Genomic DNA, 19,529 nt, shown 5'->3' on the forward strand with positions numbered 1-19,529 from the left:
GCCCCCAGCACTGTTTATTTCAACGTGTGCCATATATAGGCAACACCAGGTGGGTTGGGGTAAAAGCACCGGACATGTTAGAGTACGCACGCTGGCATGAGTTCCCGTCCCGTAAACACTTTTTGTAAGGCTCGCCGCTTTCTCTTCAAGTACCCAGGGTCACAGTACACTCTGTAGTACCGTATTTTCCGGACTATACAAGTTTAAAAGTTGAAAATTCACCCGATGCAGAATATCTACAGGTGCGGACAATACAATGATTTAATTTTTCTAGATCCTTCACTATGACAATCGTGAAGGATTTTATGAGTAACGGACTATACTAATGTTGATTTACGTACGATAAAGCTTCATCGTGACCTAATACAGTAGGCGTTTGTCAAGTTCTGCTGAGTATGATACTTTTTACGTTCGGACTAGGTGCTAAGTGCGGGCTTTGCACTGGGTGCCGATTGTGTACCGGGTGCGGACTATCTAAGAAAACACTTCTATTTTTGACGAAAAATATTTCCCTGCGGACTATGCACCGGGTGCGGGCTATAGTCCTGAAAATGCGGTAGTTCCTGCGAACTCTAGGGTTTTTGGACGATGGCTCTTGGCCTATGCCCATCCTCACATGGCCCTGGGTCACTTCACATGGACGGCAGAAGCAGTCAAATGCTCGGAGTAGCCAAGCATGCTTATCGCAAAACAAAACAAAAATTCAGCGACAAAACCGAGAGGCTAGGCTTTGAAATGCTGCAGAAAGGAGAGTTCGGTTTCGGGCGCTTCTCTGGTATCGCCGGAGGAAAGGGGTCGCTGTGCCTCCCGCCGCAAATCGCCCATTATACTTCAGCCTCTGTCGCACTTACTATCAAGTTCACAACTGCTTTCCCTTCTATACCGGAACTGACGTCAACGTTTCAAAGCTATTTTGAAAATAAAAAATAGGTGGCGCCCTAGGCGCTCCCCCTTAGGGAAGTATTCTCCCCTTCCGTCTTCATCTTTCCTTCGTTGATCGGAGCGACGAGTCGTAAGTTTCATCGCTCTTCGAGCCTTTTCTTTGTTCTCCGGAGATTTCAACCGATAGAACTCGGAGAGGCTCACTCTCGTCAAGAAATTGACTTCGCCTTCTGCGAGGTTTTAGAAGAAACTTTATCCGACCGCTGAGTAAACAATTTTGAACCTATTTGTCGCACGTCCGCTATCGGTGCTAGGCCTAAGTTCTCGGGCCCCGGCCTCGAACAAAGGCAGTGGAGTTTCAAGCAGCGGAGTTTTAGTGGCTTGAAGGACCCGTTCCCGCTCACGTCCTATGGGCTCCGGCTCCGGACAAAGCAGGACTATTTTCGGTTTACAATAGGGTCCGATCCCCCTTGTTGTTCTATGGGCCCCGGCCCCGAACAGAGGCGGCGATCTTAAACTACTTCCGGCGTCCTCGCTCGCGTCCTATGGGCTCCGGCTCCGGACAGAGCAGGACTATTTTCGGTTTACAATAGGGCCCGATCCCCCTTGTTGTTCTATGGGCCCCGGCCCCGAGCAGAGGCGGCGATCTTAAGCTACTTCAGGCGTCCGCGCTCACGTCCTATGGGCTCCGGCTCCGGACAGAGCAGGACTATTTTCGGTTTGCAATAGGGCCCGATCCCCCTTGTTGTTCTATGGGCTCCGGCCCCGAGCAGAGGCGGCGATCTTAAGCTACTTCCGGCGTCCCCGCTCGCGTCTTGGGAGCTGCGGCTCCAAACGACGCGGCGCGGTCTTAGACAGTCACAAGGGCTATTCAATAAGCCAAACTGTCCGATCCCCCTTGTTGTTCTATGGGCCCCGGCCCCGAACAGAGGCGGCGATCTCAAGCTACATCCGGTGCCCCCACTCGCGTCTTGGGAGCTCCGGCTCCGGACGACGTGGCGCGTTCTTGAACAGCCTCAAGGGCCACACTTAGCACCTTTATCCCTTTCGTTCGACAACGGAGATCAGTGCGGCGGTAATCGTTTCTAACCGATATGTGACTTTCTTGGGCTTCTCAGATGTCAACCGCCGAGATCGTGGAGCTCCAACGAACGGTGGCGAACATCGCTACTTCGGTAGCGGTGCTCACCAACCGCCTCCCTCCGTTAGCCACGGAGGATGTCGAACTCCGACATAGTGAGCGGAGCAACTCGCCAGACCTGGACCCTTTGGGTCCCGCTGACGAGCCCCATGCCTGGTTGGGGAGACCGACGGAGGGCCGTCCCCGGGAGGTGGACCCTGCCCTCCTTGACTTCCTCAAAGAGCACTGGGGCCCCGAAGGGCGCGCGGAGCGGTGCAGGGCGGCCCTGACGAGCTTCCCGCGACCGCGGCTCCCCTTCGCCACAGTGCCGGAGTTAAATTTGGAAATGAAGGCCCTGGCGAAGGAGAGGAGCCGCCGTCCAGAGGGTGGCTCGGAAGGGCCCGCCAACGTCGCTGCCCGGGACCAGGCACTCCGAGAAAGCCAAGACGGAGTGGCCGCTGCTATGGGGCCACTGGTTGGCCTATTAGAGATTGGCCTCACGGAGGAGGCCATTGATAGAAAGACGGTGGCTGACCACGTGGGGGCAGCTACCGCCCATCTCGGGCGGCTCTTCGCGTCGCTCTCCCGCGAGCGCCGGGAGGGGGTGATTGCACGAGTGGCCCCAGACCTCCGCCAGATGGTGGCCCATGACGGCGGGGACGAGGGATCCCCACTGCTGTTTGGAGAGGGCTTCCTGGGGCAGCTGCGAACGCGGAACGAGACCATCAAGGTCCTCCGGGAAGCCCGCCAACCGCCCCCTCCCGCCGCGGAGCCAGCAGCCAAGAGGTCCCGCAGCTCGGCTGCCCCAGGGACCAGTGCCCAGAGCCGGAGTGTGGGCCGGCAGCCCTTTCACGGGGGGCCCCCTTCCCGAGGCTACACGAGGGGGGCCTACCTCCGCCAGGGACATCGAGGCAACGGTAAGCCCGCACCTCTTAGCACTGCCGCCCGCGGGCCGACTGGCATATTGCCGCGAAGCGTGGAGGTTACTCACCCACGATGCTTGGGTCCTTCAGACAACACAGGGGTACAAGCTGGAGTTTGCACAGGTACCAGCGATTCAAGGGTTGCACAACGTGCCGACCCGAGGGCAGTCAAATCAGGTCCGGGAGGCAGTGTCCGAGCTGGTCAGAAAGGGAGCGGTCTCTCGGGTACCACCCTCCGAAGTGAAGTTCCTCTCCCCCTTCTTCATAGTACCAAAGAAGGACAACAAGATGCGCCCAATTCTAGATCTCCGACAACTAAACGAGTCGGTGCAACACAACCACTTCAAGATGGAGGGGTGGCACTCTGTGAGGGATCTTATCCAGCAGGGCGACTCCATGATACGTATCGACCTGAAGGACGCATACCTGTCTGTCCCAATCTGCCACCAGGACCGCCCCTGGCTCGGCTTCCGAGAGGGGGACAGGGTCTACCGTTGGAACGTGCTGCCATTTGGCCTCAGATCGGCACCGAGAGTTTTCACAAAACTACTGAAACCAGTCGCGGCCTATCTCCGGTCCAAGGGACTTCGCATTGTCATGTTCTTGGACGATATCCTTGTCATGGACCAATCCCCCTCCCTACTCGCAAACCAGGGACATCTAATCGTGAACCTCCTACAAAGCCTGGGTTTTGCCGTAAACTTGGAGAAGTCGGTACTGACACCAGCCCGGGACTTGTTGTTTCTGGGACTATCGATAGACTCGAGACGATTGACGCTCGAGCTCCCTGGAGAGAAACTCGCCAACCTGTTAGACCACCTACAGCAGAGGCTAGAGCAACCGGTGATCTCGGCCCGCCAAGTCGCAAGCTTGGCGGGACAACTGAATGCATGCCTAATGGTACTGCCGGAGGGTTCCTTTTATATCAGGAACCTTCAAACAGATTTGAGACGGGCCCTACAGAGAGGTACATACACGACCACTCTTACACTATCCAGGGACACGCGGCAGGACTTAGCGTGGTGGATCCGAGCACTGAGGAAGACCCCAAGGGGCCAGATCAAGACACCCCCAGTAGTACAGACGATACAGTCGGACAGCTCGCTGAAGGGGTGGGGAGCATGCTCGGAGGGGTGGACGATCGGGCATCACTGGACACCACTCCAATCCACTTGGCACATCAATGCCCTGGAGCTGATGGCAGCCTTCCTGGCCCTTCAGGCGCTGGCAAAGAATGTGTCTCGGGGCTCCATCCTCCTCGAGCTAGACAACACAGCAGCAGTAGCGGCCATCAACAGGAGGGGCAGCGCCTGCTCTCCACAACTCACCAGGATAGCCCACGAGCTATGGTCGTGGTGTTGGGCGAGGGGAATATCAGTCAGGGCGCAACATATTCCGGGGCACATGAACACGGATGCAGACCAAGCATCCAGGAGAGTGATGGATGCCAGCAGTTGGAAGCTGTGCCCGTTCACATTCAGCAGGATCAACTGTCTGTGGGGCCCCGTGCACACGGACCTTTTTGCAGACTTCTCCAACCACCAGGTGAGGCACTACTACAGCTGGAAGCCGGATCCTCAGGCGGCAGCAGTGGATGCTCTCAGCCAGGACTGGACGGGTCAGGGCCTCTATGCCTTCCCACCGTTCAGCCTTGTGAGCAGATGCATTGCCAAGTTGCAGAGCTCCAACAGTCCGCTCATTCTAGTAGCTCCAGTTTGGCCATCTCAGCCATGGTATGCCTCGCTGCTGCACCACTCATACGAGGAACCGCGTCGTCTTCCCCAATCACACGACCTACTGCGCAGCCACGACGGGCAGGTACATCCAATGCTCAGCACGGGGAGCCTGACACTAGCAGCATGGAGACTGACCAACTCCAGCAAACTCATAGCCAACTTTCGGAGCAGGCTGAACACCTCATTGAGGCATCATGGAGGCGGGGAACACAGCTCACCTACACCTCTTGCTGGCGCAGGTGGGAACGCTGGTGCCATTCAAGGACTGTTGATCCCTTTTCTCCCACTTTAACACAGGTGCTCAACTTCCTCGCTAGCCTCTTTAAGGAGGGCCTGGCGTATCGCACTATAGGGTGTTACCGTTCTGCCTTGTCTCAGATCTTGCATAACTTTGACGGTTGCCCTCTAGGGGAACACCCATCAGTTGTGCGCCTTATGAAGGGAGTGTTTAATTCTAACCCCCCCAAACCCCGATACCCCACAACTTGGAGGGTTGAAACGGTGACAACCCTCCTGCAGTCGTGGGGTCCTAACAAGGATCTTAGCCTCAAGATGCTCACTAGCAAGCTAGCTATGCTATTAGCCCTTGCCTCAGCAGGCAGGACGTCAGACTTGTGCCTGCTTTCAACATGCCACATCCGTAAACAATCCGCGGGTTGGGAGCTTGGGCTCAGTGGCCTCAGAAAGACTTCTGGGGCATCTAAACCCCTTCCCACCCTCTTCTTCCCAGCATTCGAAGAGGTTCGGGAATTGTGTCCAGTGGAATGCTTGCAGGTGTACCTCGAACGAACTGCAGGACTCCGAGGCGCCCACACGCAGCTTCTGCTCACTACGCAGAAGCCTTTCCGCCCAGCAGCACGGGACACAGTAGCTCACTGGATAAAACACACACTAACGCTTGCGGGCATTGACACGTCGGTTTTCAAAGCGCACTCAACGCGAGGAGCGGCCACCTCCAAAGCTGTGGAGGTCGGAGTACCACTTGCCGACATCTTAGCAGCAGCCGACTGGTCCTCCGAGGCGACATTTAACCGCTTTTACCGACGGCAATCAGATACCCGGGCTCACTTTGGAACCCAGGTGCTGAGAACACATGCGAAAGCTTTGAACAAGCAGTTGTGAACTTGATAGTAAGTGCGACAGAGGCTGAAGTATAATTACCAGTTCTGACGAATGGTACTTACCTGAAGTTAGAGCGGGAATTATACGAAGCCTATGGAAGCACTTACTATCAAGTTCACACTCCCACCACATCCCTGCCCATTTTCGGGGTAAATTATCACATTCTCTTCCCTGTCGCAGGTCGAGGTGGTTCAACATGGCACCAGAGGTAACGCATAGCGAGAGCTCCAACCAGGTGCCATCACCAGAACAGGAAATAAAAGTGTTCTGAGTGCACAAGTGCCTCTTTCTTGTGGGAGCCCCACCATCGCAATGCAGCCGCAAGCTGTGCTGTAACCATTAACTCGGAAAGATGAAGACGGAAGGGGAGAATACTTCCCTAAGGGGGAGCGCCTAGGGCGCCACCTATTTTTTATTTTCAAAATAGCTTTGAAACGTTGACGTCAGTTCCGGTATAGAAGGGAAAGCAGTTGTGAACTTGATAGTAAGTGCTTCCATAGGCTTCGTATAATTCCCGCTCTAACTTCAGGTAAGTACCATTCGTCAGAACTGGTAATTATGCGCTTAGCTTGGCTTATCTGGCCCCGAGATGCAGCAACAAAAGGAGTCTCCCCGCCGTCAAGTTAACTATGGGAGAGGAGGAAATGGGAAGTGTGGCGAGGGGAACTTTTTTTCTGGTTGAAAAATATTCTGCAGGTTGGTCTTTGAGCGCCGCGTGGTGGGAAGTTTTGAAACTAGCCCGAATGTCTCGGAATCTTGGCCTTGCTTCTGTTTTGTTTGTTGTGGACTCAACACCGACGGCGACCACCACCTGCGCAACGATCGTCGTTAAAGAAGTTTCTTTGCTGGGTGATTTCTATCTTTGTATTGTCTGCTAACTTCTTTTTTTATTCGCTGTTGTTCGCGACTGTGCCCCATTTCTTTATATTTTCGGCTGGGATGGCGACCATAGGAAGCGAGCATGCCGGCCGTGTCGCGGCGGTCGCCTATTGTTCGCCGCGACCTACCGGTAGCCGCCGCAGGAGCATCGGGGAGCAATGGCGACGAACAGCACGGCAGACAGTGTCCCCGTCGTGATTACGAAGGAATTTAAGGCAGTTACGAGTTCGGAAAGTTCCTTCGGTAGCCTGTGCCGTCGGCGCAGAATCATCGGGAAGTAATAGCAACGAACACCACAGAGGACAGACGGCGATTACGAATCCGGAAAACTTCTTCGGTAGCCGGTGCAGAATCATCGGGGGAAGCAATGGCGATGAGCAGCACAGCTAGCACAGCATATAGTGTTCCCGGGGTGATTACGACGGGGTTTAAGGCGGTTACGAATCTAGAAAGCTTCTTCCGTGGTACCAATATGAAGAAGAGAAAACTCCTTCGTGAATCTGGCCGCGTGTACGACGTGAAGGAGGTCCGTTCCGACGGACAAGTAGATGTCACGGAGCGCCGTACTCCGCTAACAAAATTAAGCGTGCCCGCAAAAAAATGTAGTTGGCGTTGAGTGGACCGTGGTAATTATGTACGTTTATTTCTGAATCAGCTTGACAATAACTGGGCGATTTTTTTCGCGCCGTTCCGCGATTCCCACTACTATCTTCCTGTAGGCTGATGGAAACATCCAAGTGTAGGCTTAGGGGGGCGACCGCACTCCGCTTCTCGATTCCGGTGAAGTATTTGCAGCATACTTTAGAGTTTGCCGTCGGTGTCGATGCTGTTCCATCGTCGCTAGAATAGAAAAAAGTTAATTGTATTATTCGTCAGCAGCTTAAACAAAGCGCGAACAGAAAGGTAAGAAACGCCACTAACCTGTATGGACGCACAAGTCGCACCTGCAGGTCGCGCAGTACTCCGCCTCGTACGGCCGTACGGCTTCGAAGGGACGATGTAGTACTTCGTGCCGTGTGCGATCTTCGACGTACTGTTGCAGCCGACCACGCAGCAATTGTTGCGGCTTTCTTGGTGCGGAATAGCCATCTCAGAAATTACAACGCTAACCCACTACAACGCACAACCAACGCAGCGACTGGCAGAAGCTCCCCGATGCGATGGACCCGTTTGCCGCTAGGGGCGCCCTGGTCGGGGCTTGAATTAGATGCGCACGGTTCCTATATCTTTCCTGCAAAGTTCGGAAAGTGTTTGCACGATCATTTTTATCGTTACTTTTTGTTTTGATGCAGCAGCGGCTAGTGGGCTTGTTCTGGTAATATTAACATGTTGTTAGCGCATGTTTTAATGATCACATATTCAGGTAAGAAATTGTGACAACGCAGCATGTAACGGATCAACATTAACCTCTTACGATGTAGTTCGAGTAGCTAAACGTCTTTTTTCCGCTTCCCAGATGCGCTTCAAACGCGTGTGACCCCCTAAGTGGCGTTTGAGACCGCTAAATAAACTGCTCTATCTTTGTTTCTGCTCGCGTCGTTATTCGGTTGTCATTGCAGTTGCGATCAGTTGATTGCGTTTGCAAGTGGACTGACTATAATGAATTGTTTCTGCTGTTGGGGGGACAAAACGGGGCTCGCAAAGCTCGAGGACGTCGCGGAGCCTCTACTTTTAATTGCGTCGTCTGCTTCCGTAAACTCCGAGTCTACTAGAGGCGCCACTGTCGCGTTCACCGCCGCTCCTATGGGTTTTCATATGAGTTTCCTGTATTGGCGAAGCTATATGTATTTATTGGGCCTGTGCGCTCTCAGTTCGCTGGCGCACACTAGTTAGATACAAACGCTATCATCATCCCACAAGGGCACAGCTTCGGTTTCTCTCACAACTCGAAAAATTCGTAATGGAACATCAATATTGTGAAAAAAAAAAAAAGATTTTTTCCCGGCGAACATTATTTTTGAGACATGCCTGTCCTACCTAGGGCAATGTTTTTTTTTGTTTTTTTTTTAAGTTCTTTCTGTGAGCTTAAACACTCCCTGTTTTTTGTGTGTGTGCGTTTTGTAGTGTTTAATTAAGGCTTGCTGAACGTTTCAATCAGATATTAATCGGAAGCCTAAGGTCAGTTCCAGTGGGAACTTACACAATCTTGAAAACTGGAATATCTGATCTCCAAAAAAAAAAAGAAAAAAAAACTTCGAGTTTTTATTTTTGGTACAGCCGACGGTGAGAAGTGCCGTGCCCTTTGTGGGATATGTTGCGCAGGTAAAGCGAAAGGGGAAGGCTCACATGGCAAGTGCATTTTGTTAGTAAACTTTTTAAACCAGTAAAAATTATTTGAAAAAAAAAATTGTAGCGTCAACAGGGGATAGGAAGATGACAGGGGTCTTGAATAGGACAGACGTAACGCTTTTGTTGTTGCCAGTTGTTATTGTTGTACAAGTTGTTGTTGCCGACGTATTTAGAGAATGCATATTTGAATTTGATGTTTTCAAGACAGACGAACATTTTTCAAGGACCACAGGTGATCCTAACAGACCTGTACTCATTATTTAGAATATTTATTACATTACAAGTTAATCAGCCTTAAATATAATAGAATGCAATTACTAATTACTTATGTATAAGAGTGATTGGTAAGTCTACTCGGGGTTATTTCTTAACAAATAATTCAAAAAACAAAAACAGGATTTCCACATATTGTATTACATTACTTGTTTCCAATTCCCACATCACCACTGTATTGCGACGTAAAAAAATGGAAGAAAGGAAACATCTCAAGCTACCAATCGCACGGTGCAGGCCCAACAGTCCTCTTCCAGAACCTAGGCAATCTTAGCGGCCAGATGCCACGCCCAGCACCTTAGATACTGCTTGGCCTCTACGTTTCAGTTTCGATCGGTCAACCTTACTTTACGACATCCTGTCACAATCAAATGTGCATTTGATCGTGAAAACGAACCCCAGCATTTCATCTCTATCGGTAGGCGACACCTACAGTATTAAAATTTTAAAGAATGTCCTATATTTGATGCATGCCCTGCACAGTGCGTGCATTTTCAAATATGGGACATTCCCTAAAATTTTATTACTCTAGGTGTCGCCTACCAATAGAGATGTAATGCTGGGGTTCGTTTTTGCAAGCTCGCGGCGTGCCGGAGTTTGTGCGCAGGTCAACAGAGGACGACGATGGCACATGGAAGAAGTATATTGGGCCGGTAATCCTCTTTCATCGTCTCCTTAATGTCATAGGATACTTACATCATCCGTGATCTGGGAAGAGGGGGTCATGCTCCACATGGGGTGGTAGCCGGGCCGCCGGAATGGCATGGGACGCGGCAGCTATAGGCTGTTTTACCACTCTTCACTAAGCCTAGGCAGGTCCTTACAGTCGCTGGAGGTCTGTTTCTTAACGAGGGCTCTCACGAAGATGGCCAGTTGCAATGCAAGAGAGCGCTGACTTCATTTTCAAGTCGCGCTAAGATGCACTACTTCGTCAAAGGGGCAATGGAAACCGAAACCGTGCATCTCCTCTCCATGGCCAACGAAGTCCTATAATGCAACCCTGCGGTGTTGCTGCATTATTTTCGGAAGGATTCTATTGATCACCCAACAGTTGAAGAGTGCAGGCTCTACATTTGGTCTCATTGGACGCGAACAGTATTGGAAACGGCATGGGCAAGAGAGCACAGGATTCAGCAGAGCTTTGGTTTCACTGGTGCTTGTGCACTTCAGGACGCTCTGCAATGCCATGCAATCGTACCCACGCTGTTCCTTTTTATGTCGGCCAGACAGGCAGATGTTTAAGGGTGCGGTCCCACGGCAGCCATCTTGAACAAGGCGTTAGTTCAACCAATAGATGGCGACACGCACCCGTGGGGTGGCCGAAACATTGGTTCACAGTGGGACGGCTCGAGCACCATCACGTTCCCCTCGTGGCCTTGGTCGCGCCGCTGCCAGCTGTGCTCAGCTAGCTCAAGTAGCGTGGCCCAGCAAACGGATGCATGCGAGAATATGCGGTTCGGCGGTTGTAACGGGCTTTCGCAATAAATCTTACCAAGAAGGAATCAAATGTTGATTGACGTGTCAATATCCTATCAATGAAAATTTCCTCTGCAGGAATCCACGCTCAGTAAACTCAATCTTCCAAGACACCAGTGGAAGCGGACGTCAAGTAAACTGCTTCGCAATTTACGGTACTTACCTCACCATTTTAAATGTACGGCTAACGGAACACTACCAGAAAGTGAGCGGGGTTCGGGATGGGGGTCATCTGTTGCGTCACTGTCATGACTGCCGGGTGCAAACCATTATTTACTTCTTCTACTGTTCTCGCTAGGCACACAGATAAGACTGTTGGAGAGATTATGGAGGCTGACGCTATAAGTAGTTCCGGCACGTGTTGTGTCACTGTGGCGTCAATTGACTTAACGGATAGATAAGGATTTAGCGTACTTGCGGTCCGTGATGGGGCCACGGATTGGTTGAGATGTGGTGCGGTGACACAGTGTGTTTCTACGCTGAGGCTCTTGAATTAAATTAATTGAAAGTTAGCGCTCTGTGTTGTCTGTTTTTCCCTATGTCCCTGTCTCCAAAGCGCAATAATGTTTTCTAACGTACCATACCAACTTGCCGAACAATCAGCACTTGTCTGTTGCTTAAACCAAGTATACCTCCTTTGGCAACTGACAAGAAATTTATGTAAAAAATTGCAGTGACAGGTTCTTACTAACACACGGTAAACGAAATTGAATGGAACGGAAAGCGAGCCATGTTGAATCTTACAACCCACAAGGCTAGGATTTGTCTGAAGTTGCGGAGGTTAATGCGAGGGGTTTCATTGGGATATAACATATTCTAACCTCACCACTTTTTATACAAGTCAAGTCCTGTGTTTAAACGGGCACATCTTAGTATAGAATATGTTTAAGCGGCATATCACAGAGCGGTGTACTTAGTGTTAGGGGATTTGTTGGCAAAAATAAATTTATTGCATCGGTCATTACTCTGCCTGAAGGATTTAGCTGCCTGTCAACAATAATGTAAACAGGGCCAATGAAAATGGGTTAAATGATTTGGCTGAGGCGAAAACCTGTGTGTGTGCACGTTTTCGTAAACAAGGAATTATTCCATAGCTTCATTTAACATTCAAGGATATGCCGATTTCTGTGAAATTTAAAAACGAATTGTTAGGTTTCAGACCTAATGATGAACTGAAGTGTGGAGGTTTTATTGAAACTCAATATGTCTCTGGGCCCCTAAATCAAAGGTAGTTACAACACCGACTCAAAGGACAGTATTGTGGTCATGATGATTAAGTCACAGAAAAAAAATCATAAGGCTGATGGGCGACGGAGACCACGCGAATTAGAATTTCTGAAGTTCAAAGGAATCATTGATGCTATGTGATGTGCTCAAGAATGTGAATTCGCGCACGGCAGGTGCAATCAGACAGAAGACACTGTGTTCATTGCCCGTACACGCCCGGCATGTTTGTACGCAAATTGGTAGGGATTCAATCCAATCCCCGGTAAAGGTTTTTTTTTTCGAAAGAAAAAAAAAACAGCCTGTGCATCTATAGTCTTTATTTTGTTCTTCTGTCGTAAAAACAATGGGCCGGTTTAAGCTAACGTGCTTGGAATGGCGTGGTAGAAGTTCTTTACTTGTTTGACGACTGTGACCCTGGAACAAAAAGACATTACATGTTGTCACCATGTAGTAGGAGCTGGTGCCGCGCTAAATATTAGCTGAACTTAAATATTCACCTGCTTCGCGCCAAAATACTGTTGTGGTTATCGCGTGATATGGGTATATCCCCACTTGAGTGTGTAAATAAAATATTGGGTTATCGAAATTTTATATTAATGTTTATTGTGTCCAACTTGAACCTTGTCTAATGTATTATTACTAATATTTAGGTTTCATATACCAACATTAATAGTACTCATTCTTCCTCTGAATCTGTAGGGCCTTTGATAAAGCTTCGCTGTGTAACTCTAGTTGATGTACCAACAACGTGGCTACGCACTTTCCTTTATTTTCGCGTTTACCACTGGTTGCCTATATGTACGAGTATATTACTGTCAGTGACCGCGTGTTTCTCAGTAGCGAGAAGATAAACCTGGAAGCTATGTTTACACTTGTGGATACGAAACACACATTTTATTGGAGGCAACCCTACTGGAAGAAACACAGTAATTTTTTTTATGTAGATCATGAAACTGGTAATCTAACTGGAATTGTTTCTGGAAACCTGAAACCCAGATTAAAGACGAAAGAATAAGCTCTGAAAACCTGAAATCCAGAAAGAACTTAGGTATATTTCAAATTCCATAATACAGATAGCGAAAAGTTAAACTAGGTTTTTCGGTAGGGAAGCTTACTAGACAGTATTTTTTTTTCCGCACTACAATGAATATGAAAAAGTCGACGCAATGCTGAATATGGCTTAACTACAGGAATGTTTAAAAACTTTATGGAATAAATAATTGGAAGCTTTCATACACAGCAATCCGGTGATCGCTAATTATGACTCATGAGTGACTTTGATATTCTGGCATAATGGGCTGTTCTTATTGTTACAAATAAATGTTGGATTGGATGCAATAGACAATTAAACAATTATGACAGAAGGACACTCTCGGAAGGGAGAGCGCCCGCCTAATAGCAGCCTATTAGCATTTTCTGCCTAACGATTAAGGACACACATTGGAGAACCTACGTGGAACACTATGGGTTATATTTGTTATGTGAATTGAAGCAAATTCCTCATGGAGACTGTGAAGACGATGCAGAGAGAAATATCTGCGGCTATGTTGATTTTCCAGCTTGCCCAAACATATATCGGGCAAACTTACTTAAAGTGGACCTTGCCGGATCTGTCCTCTGGTGCCAGCCACAGGACGACGACCCTCTTCTTCAGGTTCCTCCACGTGTGCGTGATTCCGGCGCAGTGGCTGAAGGCCCTCGAGTCGGACCCGGTGCTCCTGAAGGAGCCCACGTCCTTCTCGTTCTCGTCGAAAGCCTTGATCAGGAACCCCATGAAGGGAGAGGCCTCAGAAGACAGTGTCACTGTACACGAAAAGTATGCTGAACCCTCCCTGTGGTGCGGCTTTTAAAACATCTCTTAGAGTTTTGGTTGAGAACCCCTGTGGGATTCTCAAGCCTAACTCTAAATTGTCGGTTAAAACGTCTGCCTGCCCGCAAGGCATATACAAATTCTTTTTAAATGTGTAGGAATTTATCGCCCTGGACGTCATGCAGTCGTCGTTAATTTGGACTGGACTGGGCTGGACAGTGGACTGGACTGGTTTTGTGTGGTGAAATCGATCTGAAATTGTTTTTGGGAACATGAAATCCAGATTGCAGGCAAGAGATTATTGATAAAAATTTGAAATCTTAATAGAACTCAGATAGATTTCCAGTTTCATAATTCATGTAGCAAAAAGTTAAACAGGGAGGCTTAGTGCCCGCGTATATCTACTCTCATTTCTTGCAGTAACCAATCAGCGCCTAGACATGAACCATTGGAAACAAATACTCGGATACGCTATACCGTACCGTCAAATGGGCACGTTGTAATCTGAGCACTGTGAAATCATCGTTCCTATCTCAAAATTATAAAATATATCGATAGAATAGGTAGCTATTTGAACCGCACAACAATTATTGAGACCATGAGCAAGATTAGTTAGGTGAACAGGCGTACGTACACAGTATCTCACGATACTATCTCCCCTTCAGTAGAAATTCGACAACGAGGTAGTCACGCGCTGTCAAGATGTCTTTAGAGACACCCAAGTATTCTAAAAATGTGTAGTTCCTTTTTTCATGTCCGTCAAGAAAATGATATGCGAAGGCCCACCTGTGATGACGTCGCCCGGCTTGTAGTCCTCTTTGTCTTGGATAAGACGATAGCCCTCGGCGTGGCCCTCAGCGGCGCTCTTGGCAGTGTATCCGTGGGACGGATACAGGTCTTTGCAGGCCTCGTCGTCAGCTCCGTTAGGATGTCCCGTACAAATTACAGCAGACAGGAGGACCAAGATCAGCGACTTGGCTACTTTCAGTGCCATTATCGTTCTGCGGGAGAAGAAAGCCTTTTTCGGACGGCGGAATACAAAACGATTTAAAGCACTATTAATGCAACTAACGTCTTTTCGGGTTTGACTGATAAGGTTTAAATCTGACGTCATAATAAATAAAATGGCGTTTGTACTACATAGGGCGACATGTTAGTGCGGACAGGCAATCGGCGTTTTATTCCTGTCTTTCGTTTTTCTTCAGAATGGGGGAACGGGGCGGGGGGGGGGGGGGGGGGGGGGGGGGGGGGAAGAGAAACTAAAACGCTAGGATCCAAACTGATACTGCTATGGAGAGTGCTGTGCCATGTTTTCCAGGGCTGCCTCGTTTCTTGCGTAAGTGTGCACGCGCAGCACAGCGGTCGTTATAGTCGCTCTGGCCGCAAGGGACGCAGTAGTAGTCAACCCGTTCGTTGCAGATGTCTTAACCAGCCTTTACATGAAAACATCTTGACCGTATGGCTTGATTGAGGGCTTTGATATATTTGGGCAACACATCAACGTTGAACCAAAGTACAACAATGGTCGAAAACGTACGAAGGTGCATGTTTTACGGTGTAAAACGTTTGGACGTCACCTGTCTTCAATATGAAACCATGGGAAGGTGAGACATTGATGCAAATGAGCATGCGCTTACCTCACCTGTTCCTGATCGCGCATAGCGCCTGCTCTTTACACATGCAGCTGTCTCACTCTGAGATCACCTCGCATATTGAAAATGGGATATACTCAGCTACACCGCGGCGTACTACCGCGTTATTACTAGTTATATGTTTGATTAACCTTTGTACTATGGGTAATGTTGGCAAAAACAAACTGTGTTCCCGTCGAATATGTGGTTCGCTCTGGACAATTAGATGGGAAAAGAGACATTAAGCGCATGTCTTTCCTTATCGTACCAACTATATTTTGTTCAACACTTCCTAACCCTGGGAACCGAAACAAATATCGGAACGACCCATTCACGGTTCTGCAATATGTCGCGTGACACCGGTAACTTGATTGTAGAGAAATATACCTAGCTTAGGCTTCAATCAGATGAAGGAATATGTGTAAAGCTCTCTCTAGAGGCGAGCTTACCTTTTTACAATGGAGGGGCGAGAACCAAGTAGATCGAATGCCGGGTTTCTGCGTGACTTAGAACTTACCCAGATTCAAGGTCTTAAATACCATTTGAACCCTTTTTATCACTAGCTGCACGAGAACAAACCGCAGATAACGTGCGTGTCAAATACGAAGGCTAATTCAGCATAAATTCGCTTAATTAAGCCGATAATTTAGGTCTTATTGAGTAGATAAGCCAAAGTGTTAATTGACTAATCTATCACAAAAGACAACAAGGAGACCGAAATCAAGTCAAGGCGTACGCAAGAAGTCAAGGACTCGTCATAATATATGCATCAGCTTTTTTTTGCCGCCCTAGCTCCAATCGGCTTATTACAATTTTCTTTGTTTTTTGTGACTTATCTTATCCAAATGACCTCATTGTTCTTTCCGAAGGCTTCAATTGTCCTGAAATAAAATCACCTGCTGCTCTGAATCTCATATCGTGTGACGCGTGGTAAAAACTTCCCAATGCAAAGTCGTGACTTTGTAGACGAGATAAATTCCTTCTCTCTTTATCAAATGGCTGAAAAACCAACCCGTAACTCTGTTTTTTTTTTATATTTTCTTAATTTCTGAACCTGACTATGTAGTTGTAGTGGATTTCATAAAACAACTAAGTGATCATGTTTCCATAGACGTCGAATTGGCTATCCCCACGGAAAAACACAGTCCACTGGACAAATCTCTCGACAATTATTCCCGAGCTAATATAAATGGCTTCTTCCGAAGCCTACGATCCTTTTCAACTGCATACGTGACTGAATTTGACTCTAGAACAGTTCGTGAAGACTGGAGGTTATTTAAACAAAAGTTACTAGACCTCTGTGATCAGATCATTCCTACAATAAATATCCGGTTTTCTTTTGAAGAACCATGATTTTTGAGCCGTCTTAAAAGACTGCTCACTAAAAAAAAACAGACTACATAAAATAGCCAACTCATCGTTGTCTCCTTCTGCATGGACAATGTACGATGAAGCCAAGCTAATACGCAAGACAAAATTGAAAAAAAAAAAAAACGAAGAACGAGTATTTAAACGAAGACCTCTGGAGTCTTATGAAAACTAATCCCAAAAATATTTTGGAGTGCGGTTAACTCCGAGCAAGCGTCCAAGTTCTACGGATTCACTGGTTCCTCCGGAGATGAGCTCGACACTGCTACGGTGTGCGAACGGTTTAGTCAATTTTTTTAGCGGAATGTTTTCTGAAGACACCTTTCTCCTACCAGAGTCGCCCGATTACAATATAGTGGGACAAATGAGTCCAATTACTCTATCAGCGGATGTAATTCAAAAGTCAATAAAAAATCTACCGAGATCCTCAGCCCCTGACCCTGAAAATATCTCAACGAAGCTGCTTAAAGTTAGCAAATTTGAGGCTTCCGCTTTTCTCTGTTCTATTTTTCAACAATCCCTAAATACTGGGCAAATACCTGCCGACTGGAAACTGGCAAACGTCACCCCTGTTTTTAAAAGCGGTCAAAGGAATGAGTTTACAAACTACCGACCAATCTCTCTGGCGAGCGTTCTGAGCAAACTAATAGAACGTGTATTATTTTCAAATATCATTGATCACTTGTTTGTGAACAACCTCCTCTTTGTTAACCGCGACAGATTCCGGCGGTCTCTTTCCTGTGAGACCCAGCGTTTTTAATTCATAGCTGACATACATAATAACCTGCCCTGTAAAATGGAGACTCGTGCAATTTTTATTGACTTTCAGAAATCCTTCCACAAAGTGCCTCATCGTTGATTTATGAATAAACTGCGCGCTTTTCAAGAAGAGCCATCTGTGATAGAATGGATATATTATTTATACACAGGATTTCCCACACACCTTGCACTAAAGTTTATAAAAACAAAAACAAAAAGAAACGGAGCGTTCTGCGAGAATGAAACCAACTCTATGTTGTTAAATATCGTTTAAAAAAAGTGAAATTTTTTTGCGGTTAGTTTTTTAAAAATACAGTTGATTCCACTCTCGAAGAGTGTTCCATTTTATGTATTTTTTTTTCATTTTTCAGAGTAGAGGAGGAGGGTACAGTGGGAGCACAGCATGCAACGCGCGTGATGTCTGTTTGTCTTAACGTGAAAGGCTCTTTGGCTAGTGACTCCGGATTTCGTGAAGCCGCAGTTCGTGAAGTCGTGGCCTGTGGCGTCACATGACATCACAGCTTCCCCGCTAAATTTAGCTAAAAAATTGACTCCACGTGACCTTAACACCAATTCAGTTTCCCCGCTAAATTTAGCTAAAAAATTGACTCCACGTGACCTTAACACCAATTCAGTTTCCCCGCTAAATTTAGCAGGGAAAATGACGTCAAATGACCTCGTGTCACGTGACCCATACACAAATTCAGTCTCCCCGCTAGATTTAGCAGGAAAATGGATGTCAGGTGACCTCAACACCAATTCAGTTTCCCTGCTAAATTTAGCGGGGAACTTAATTGGCGTATAGGTCTGACGTATAATACAACGCGCGCGGTTACGCCGACAGCGACATACACCGATTCAATTCCCGCTAAATTTAGCCGGGGAATTGAATGGCTGTTGAGGTCACGTGACGTCAGTTTTCCCGCTAAGTTTAGCGGGGAAACTGAATGTGCAGTGTATATAGCATTGTGCGACGTCACAGACCTACAAACCGATTCAGTTTCTCCACTAAATTTACCGGGAATTGAATTGGTTTGTACGTCTGTGACGTCCCACAATGCAACGCGCGCAGGTTACGGCGACGCCGACGCCGCTATACGCGGGGACGGGCGCCAAGAAGCTGCAAAGAAAAAACATTGTTATATCGGTGGTTGTGTCTGGCTTACTGAGACAAACAAATTCTACGTATGCGAAAAATGTATTTGCCATCTATGCCTTTTCGATAATGTTAAAGTAAAAAAAGTAAGCACTTCTGGATCTCAAATGTCGACAAGACTTCGCACGTGGTCTGGGTTTCTCGTGACGTTGCCTTTATATGGCATTCAAATAACATTCGTGTTTAATGAAGCGTAAGGTGGGTCTGCCTTTGAGGTGCGGCGATTCTGTTTTACGCTGTAGATGAGCAATTTAGCCGGTGCAGTTCCATTGTTAAACTGGCGTCTTTAACGTGCACCACGCAGTAGTGATACACGATCGCGCGCCGGTACGATGCTCATCCAGATCAAAACGGGCACGGGTGGGGATTGAACCCAGGATCCTTTGGATCTTCAGCAAAGTGAGCTTTCGCACCACGCGCTCCCAGCTCAGGTGCGCTAAATAATAGCCTTCTATATACTCACAAAGCCCGGCAGTTCGACGACGGCAGTCATAGAGTGCCCGGTCGCAGATTTTGAGCGCGAGGATCTGGTAGCACATAGCATTTCTGGTATTCAGCTCACAGCTTCTGCAGCGGCGAAGACCCGAAACAAGGTTTTCAAACCCGACGACAAAAGAAGCGGCAGCGCGAAGAACGCGAGAAGCACGAACGGACATTCCATCGCTCGGGAGAAGTGTGTTTCGGCGTCTCGCTGCAGCGGGGCGCCTGTTACATGCCTCTCCTCTCATCTATTGTCTGCTGCAATACCTTTTTCACTTTCGGCGGCCGCTTCTCGTGGCGATCTGCCAGGCTTTGTCAGTATTGGCGAGGAGATCGAACTATAGGGGGCGCTGCGTTCACCAAAACAAATACCGCCTGCGTGGAAAACAACTCCGGCG

At 48.1% G+C, this 19,529-nt stretch overlaps 3 protein-coding genes across 3 annotated transcripts; 2 read left to right on the forward strand and 1 right to left on the reverse strand.

The window, feature by feature from the left end:
• The first annotated feature begins 2,348 nt into the window (after positions 1–2,348).
• Positions 2,349–6,059, forward strand: LOC121838534. The gene is made up of 2 exons (XM_042294840.1): positions 2,349–2,919; positions 5,964–6,059. The coding sequence occupies exons 1-2, from the start codon at positions 2,349–2,351 to the stop codon at positions 5,993–5,995; spliced, it is 603 nt and encodes a 200-aa protein (XP_042150774.1). The 3' UTR covers positions 5,996–6,059.
• On the forward strand, positions 4,230–6,059 carry LOC121838395. Its single transcript, XM_042294627.1, has one exon. The coding sequence runs from the start codon at positions 4,272–4,274 to the stop codon at positions 5,781–5,783; it is 1,512 nt and encodes a 503-aa protein (XP_042150561.1). The 5' UTR covers positions 4,230–4,271; the 3' UTR covers positions 5,784–6,059.
• Positions 6,060–12,230: 6,171 nt separating this feature from the next.
• LOC121838396 (putative ferric-chelate reductase 1) lies at positions 12,231–15,918 on the reverse strand. The gene is made up of 4 exons (XM_042294628.1): positions 15,818–15,918; positions 14,524–14,738; positions 13,517–13,730; positions 12,231–12,341 (listed from the first exon to the last, which is right to left on the reverse strand). Exons 2-4 carry the CDS (start codon positions 14,729–14,731, stop codon positions 12,281–12,283), a joined length of 483 nt encoding a protein of 160 aa, XP_042150562.1. The 5' UTR covers positions 14,732–14,738; positions 15,818–15,918; the 3' UTR covers positions 12,231–12,280.
• Positions 15,919–19,529: the final 3,611 nt, after the last annotated feature.

This window comes from Ixodes scapularis, unplaced genomic scaffold (assembly GCF_016920785.2).
Source record: "Ixodes scapularis isolate PalLabHiFi unplaced genomic scaffold, ASM1692078v2 PGA_scaffold6__148_contigs__length_123643588, whole genome shotgun sequence".
Taxonomy (NCBI): Eukaryota; Metazoa; Arthropoda; class Arachnida; order Ixodida; family Ixodidae; genus Ixodes; species Ixodes scapularis.

Coding starts and splice junctions, on each gene's coding strand:
- LOC121838534 (XM_042294840.1), top strand. CDS start 2,349: ATGAAGGCCCTGGCGAAGGAGAGGAGCCGCCGTCCAGAGGGTGGCTCG. Junction 2,920..5,963: donor CCAGGGACATCGAGGCAACG/GTAAGCCCGCAC, acceptor TCCCTGTCGCAG/GTCGAGGTGGTTCAACATGG.
- LOC121838395 (XM_042294627.1), top strand. CDS start 4,272: ATGGTCGTGGTGTTGGGCGAGGGGAATATCAGTCAGGGCGCAACATAT.
- LOC121838396 (XM_042294628.1), bottom strand. CDS start 14,731: ATGGCACTGAAAGTAGCCAAGTCGCTGATCTTGGTCCTCCTGTCTGCT. Junction 13,731..14,523: donor GCCGGGCGACGTCATCACAG/GTGGGCCTTCGC, acceptor TTTCGTGTACAG/TGACACTGTCTTCTGAGGCC. Junction 12,342..13,516: donor TCCGGCAAGGTCCACTTTAA/GTAAGTTTGCCC, acceptor TTTTTGTTCCAG/GGTCACAGTCGTCAAACAAG.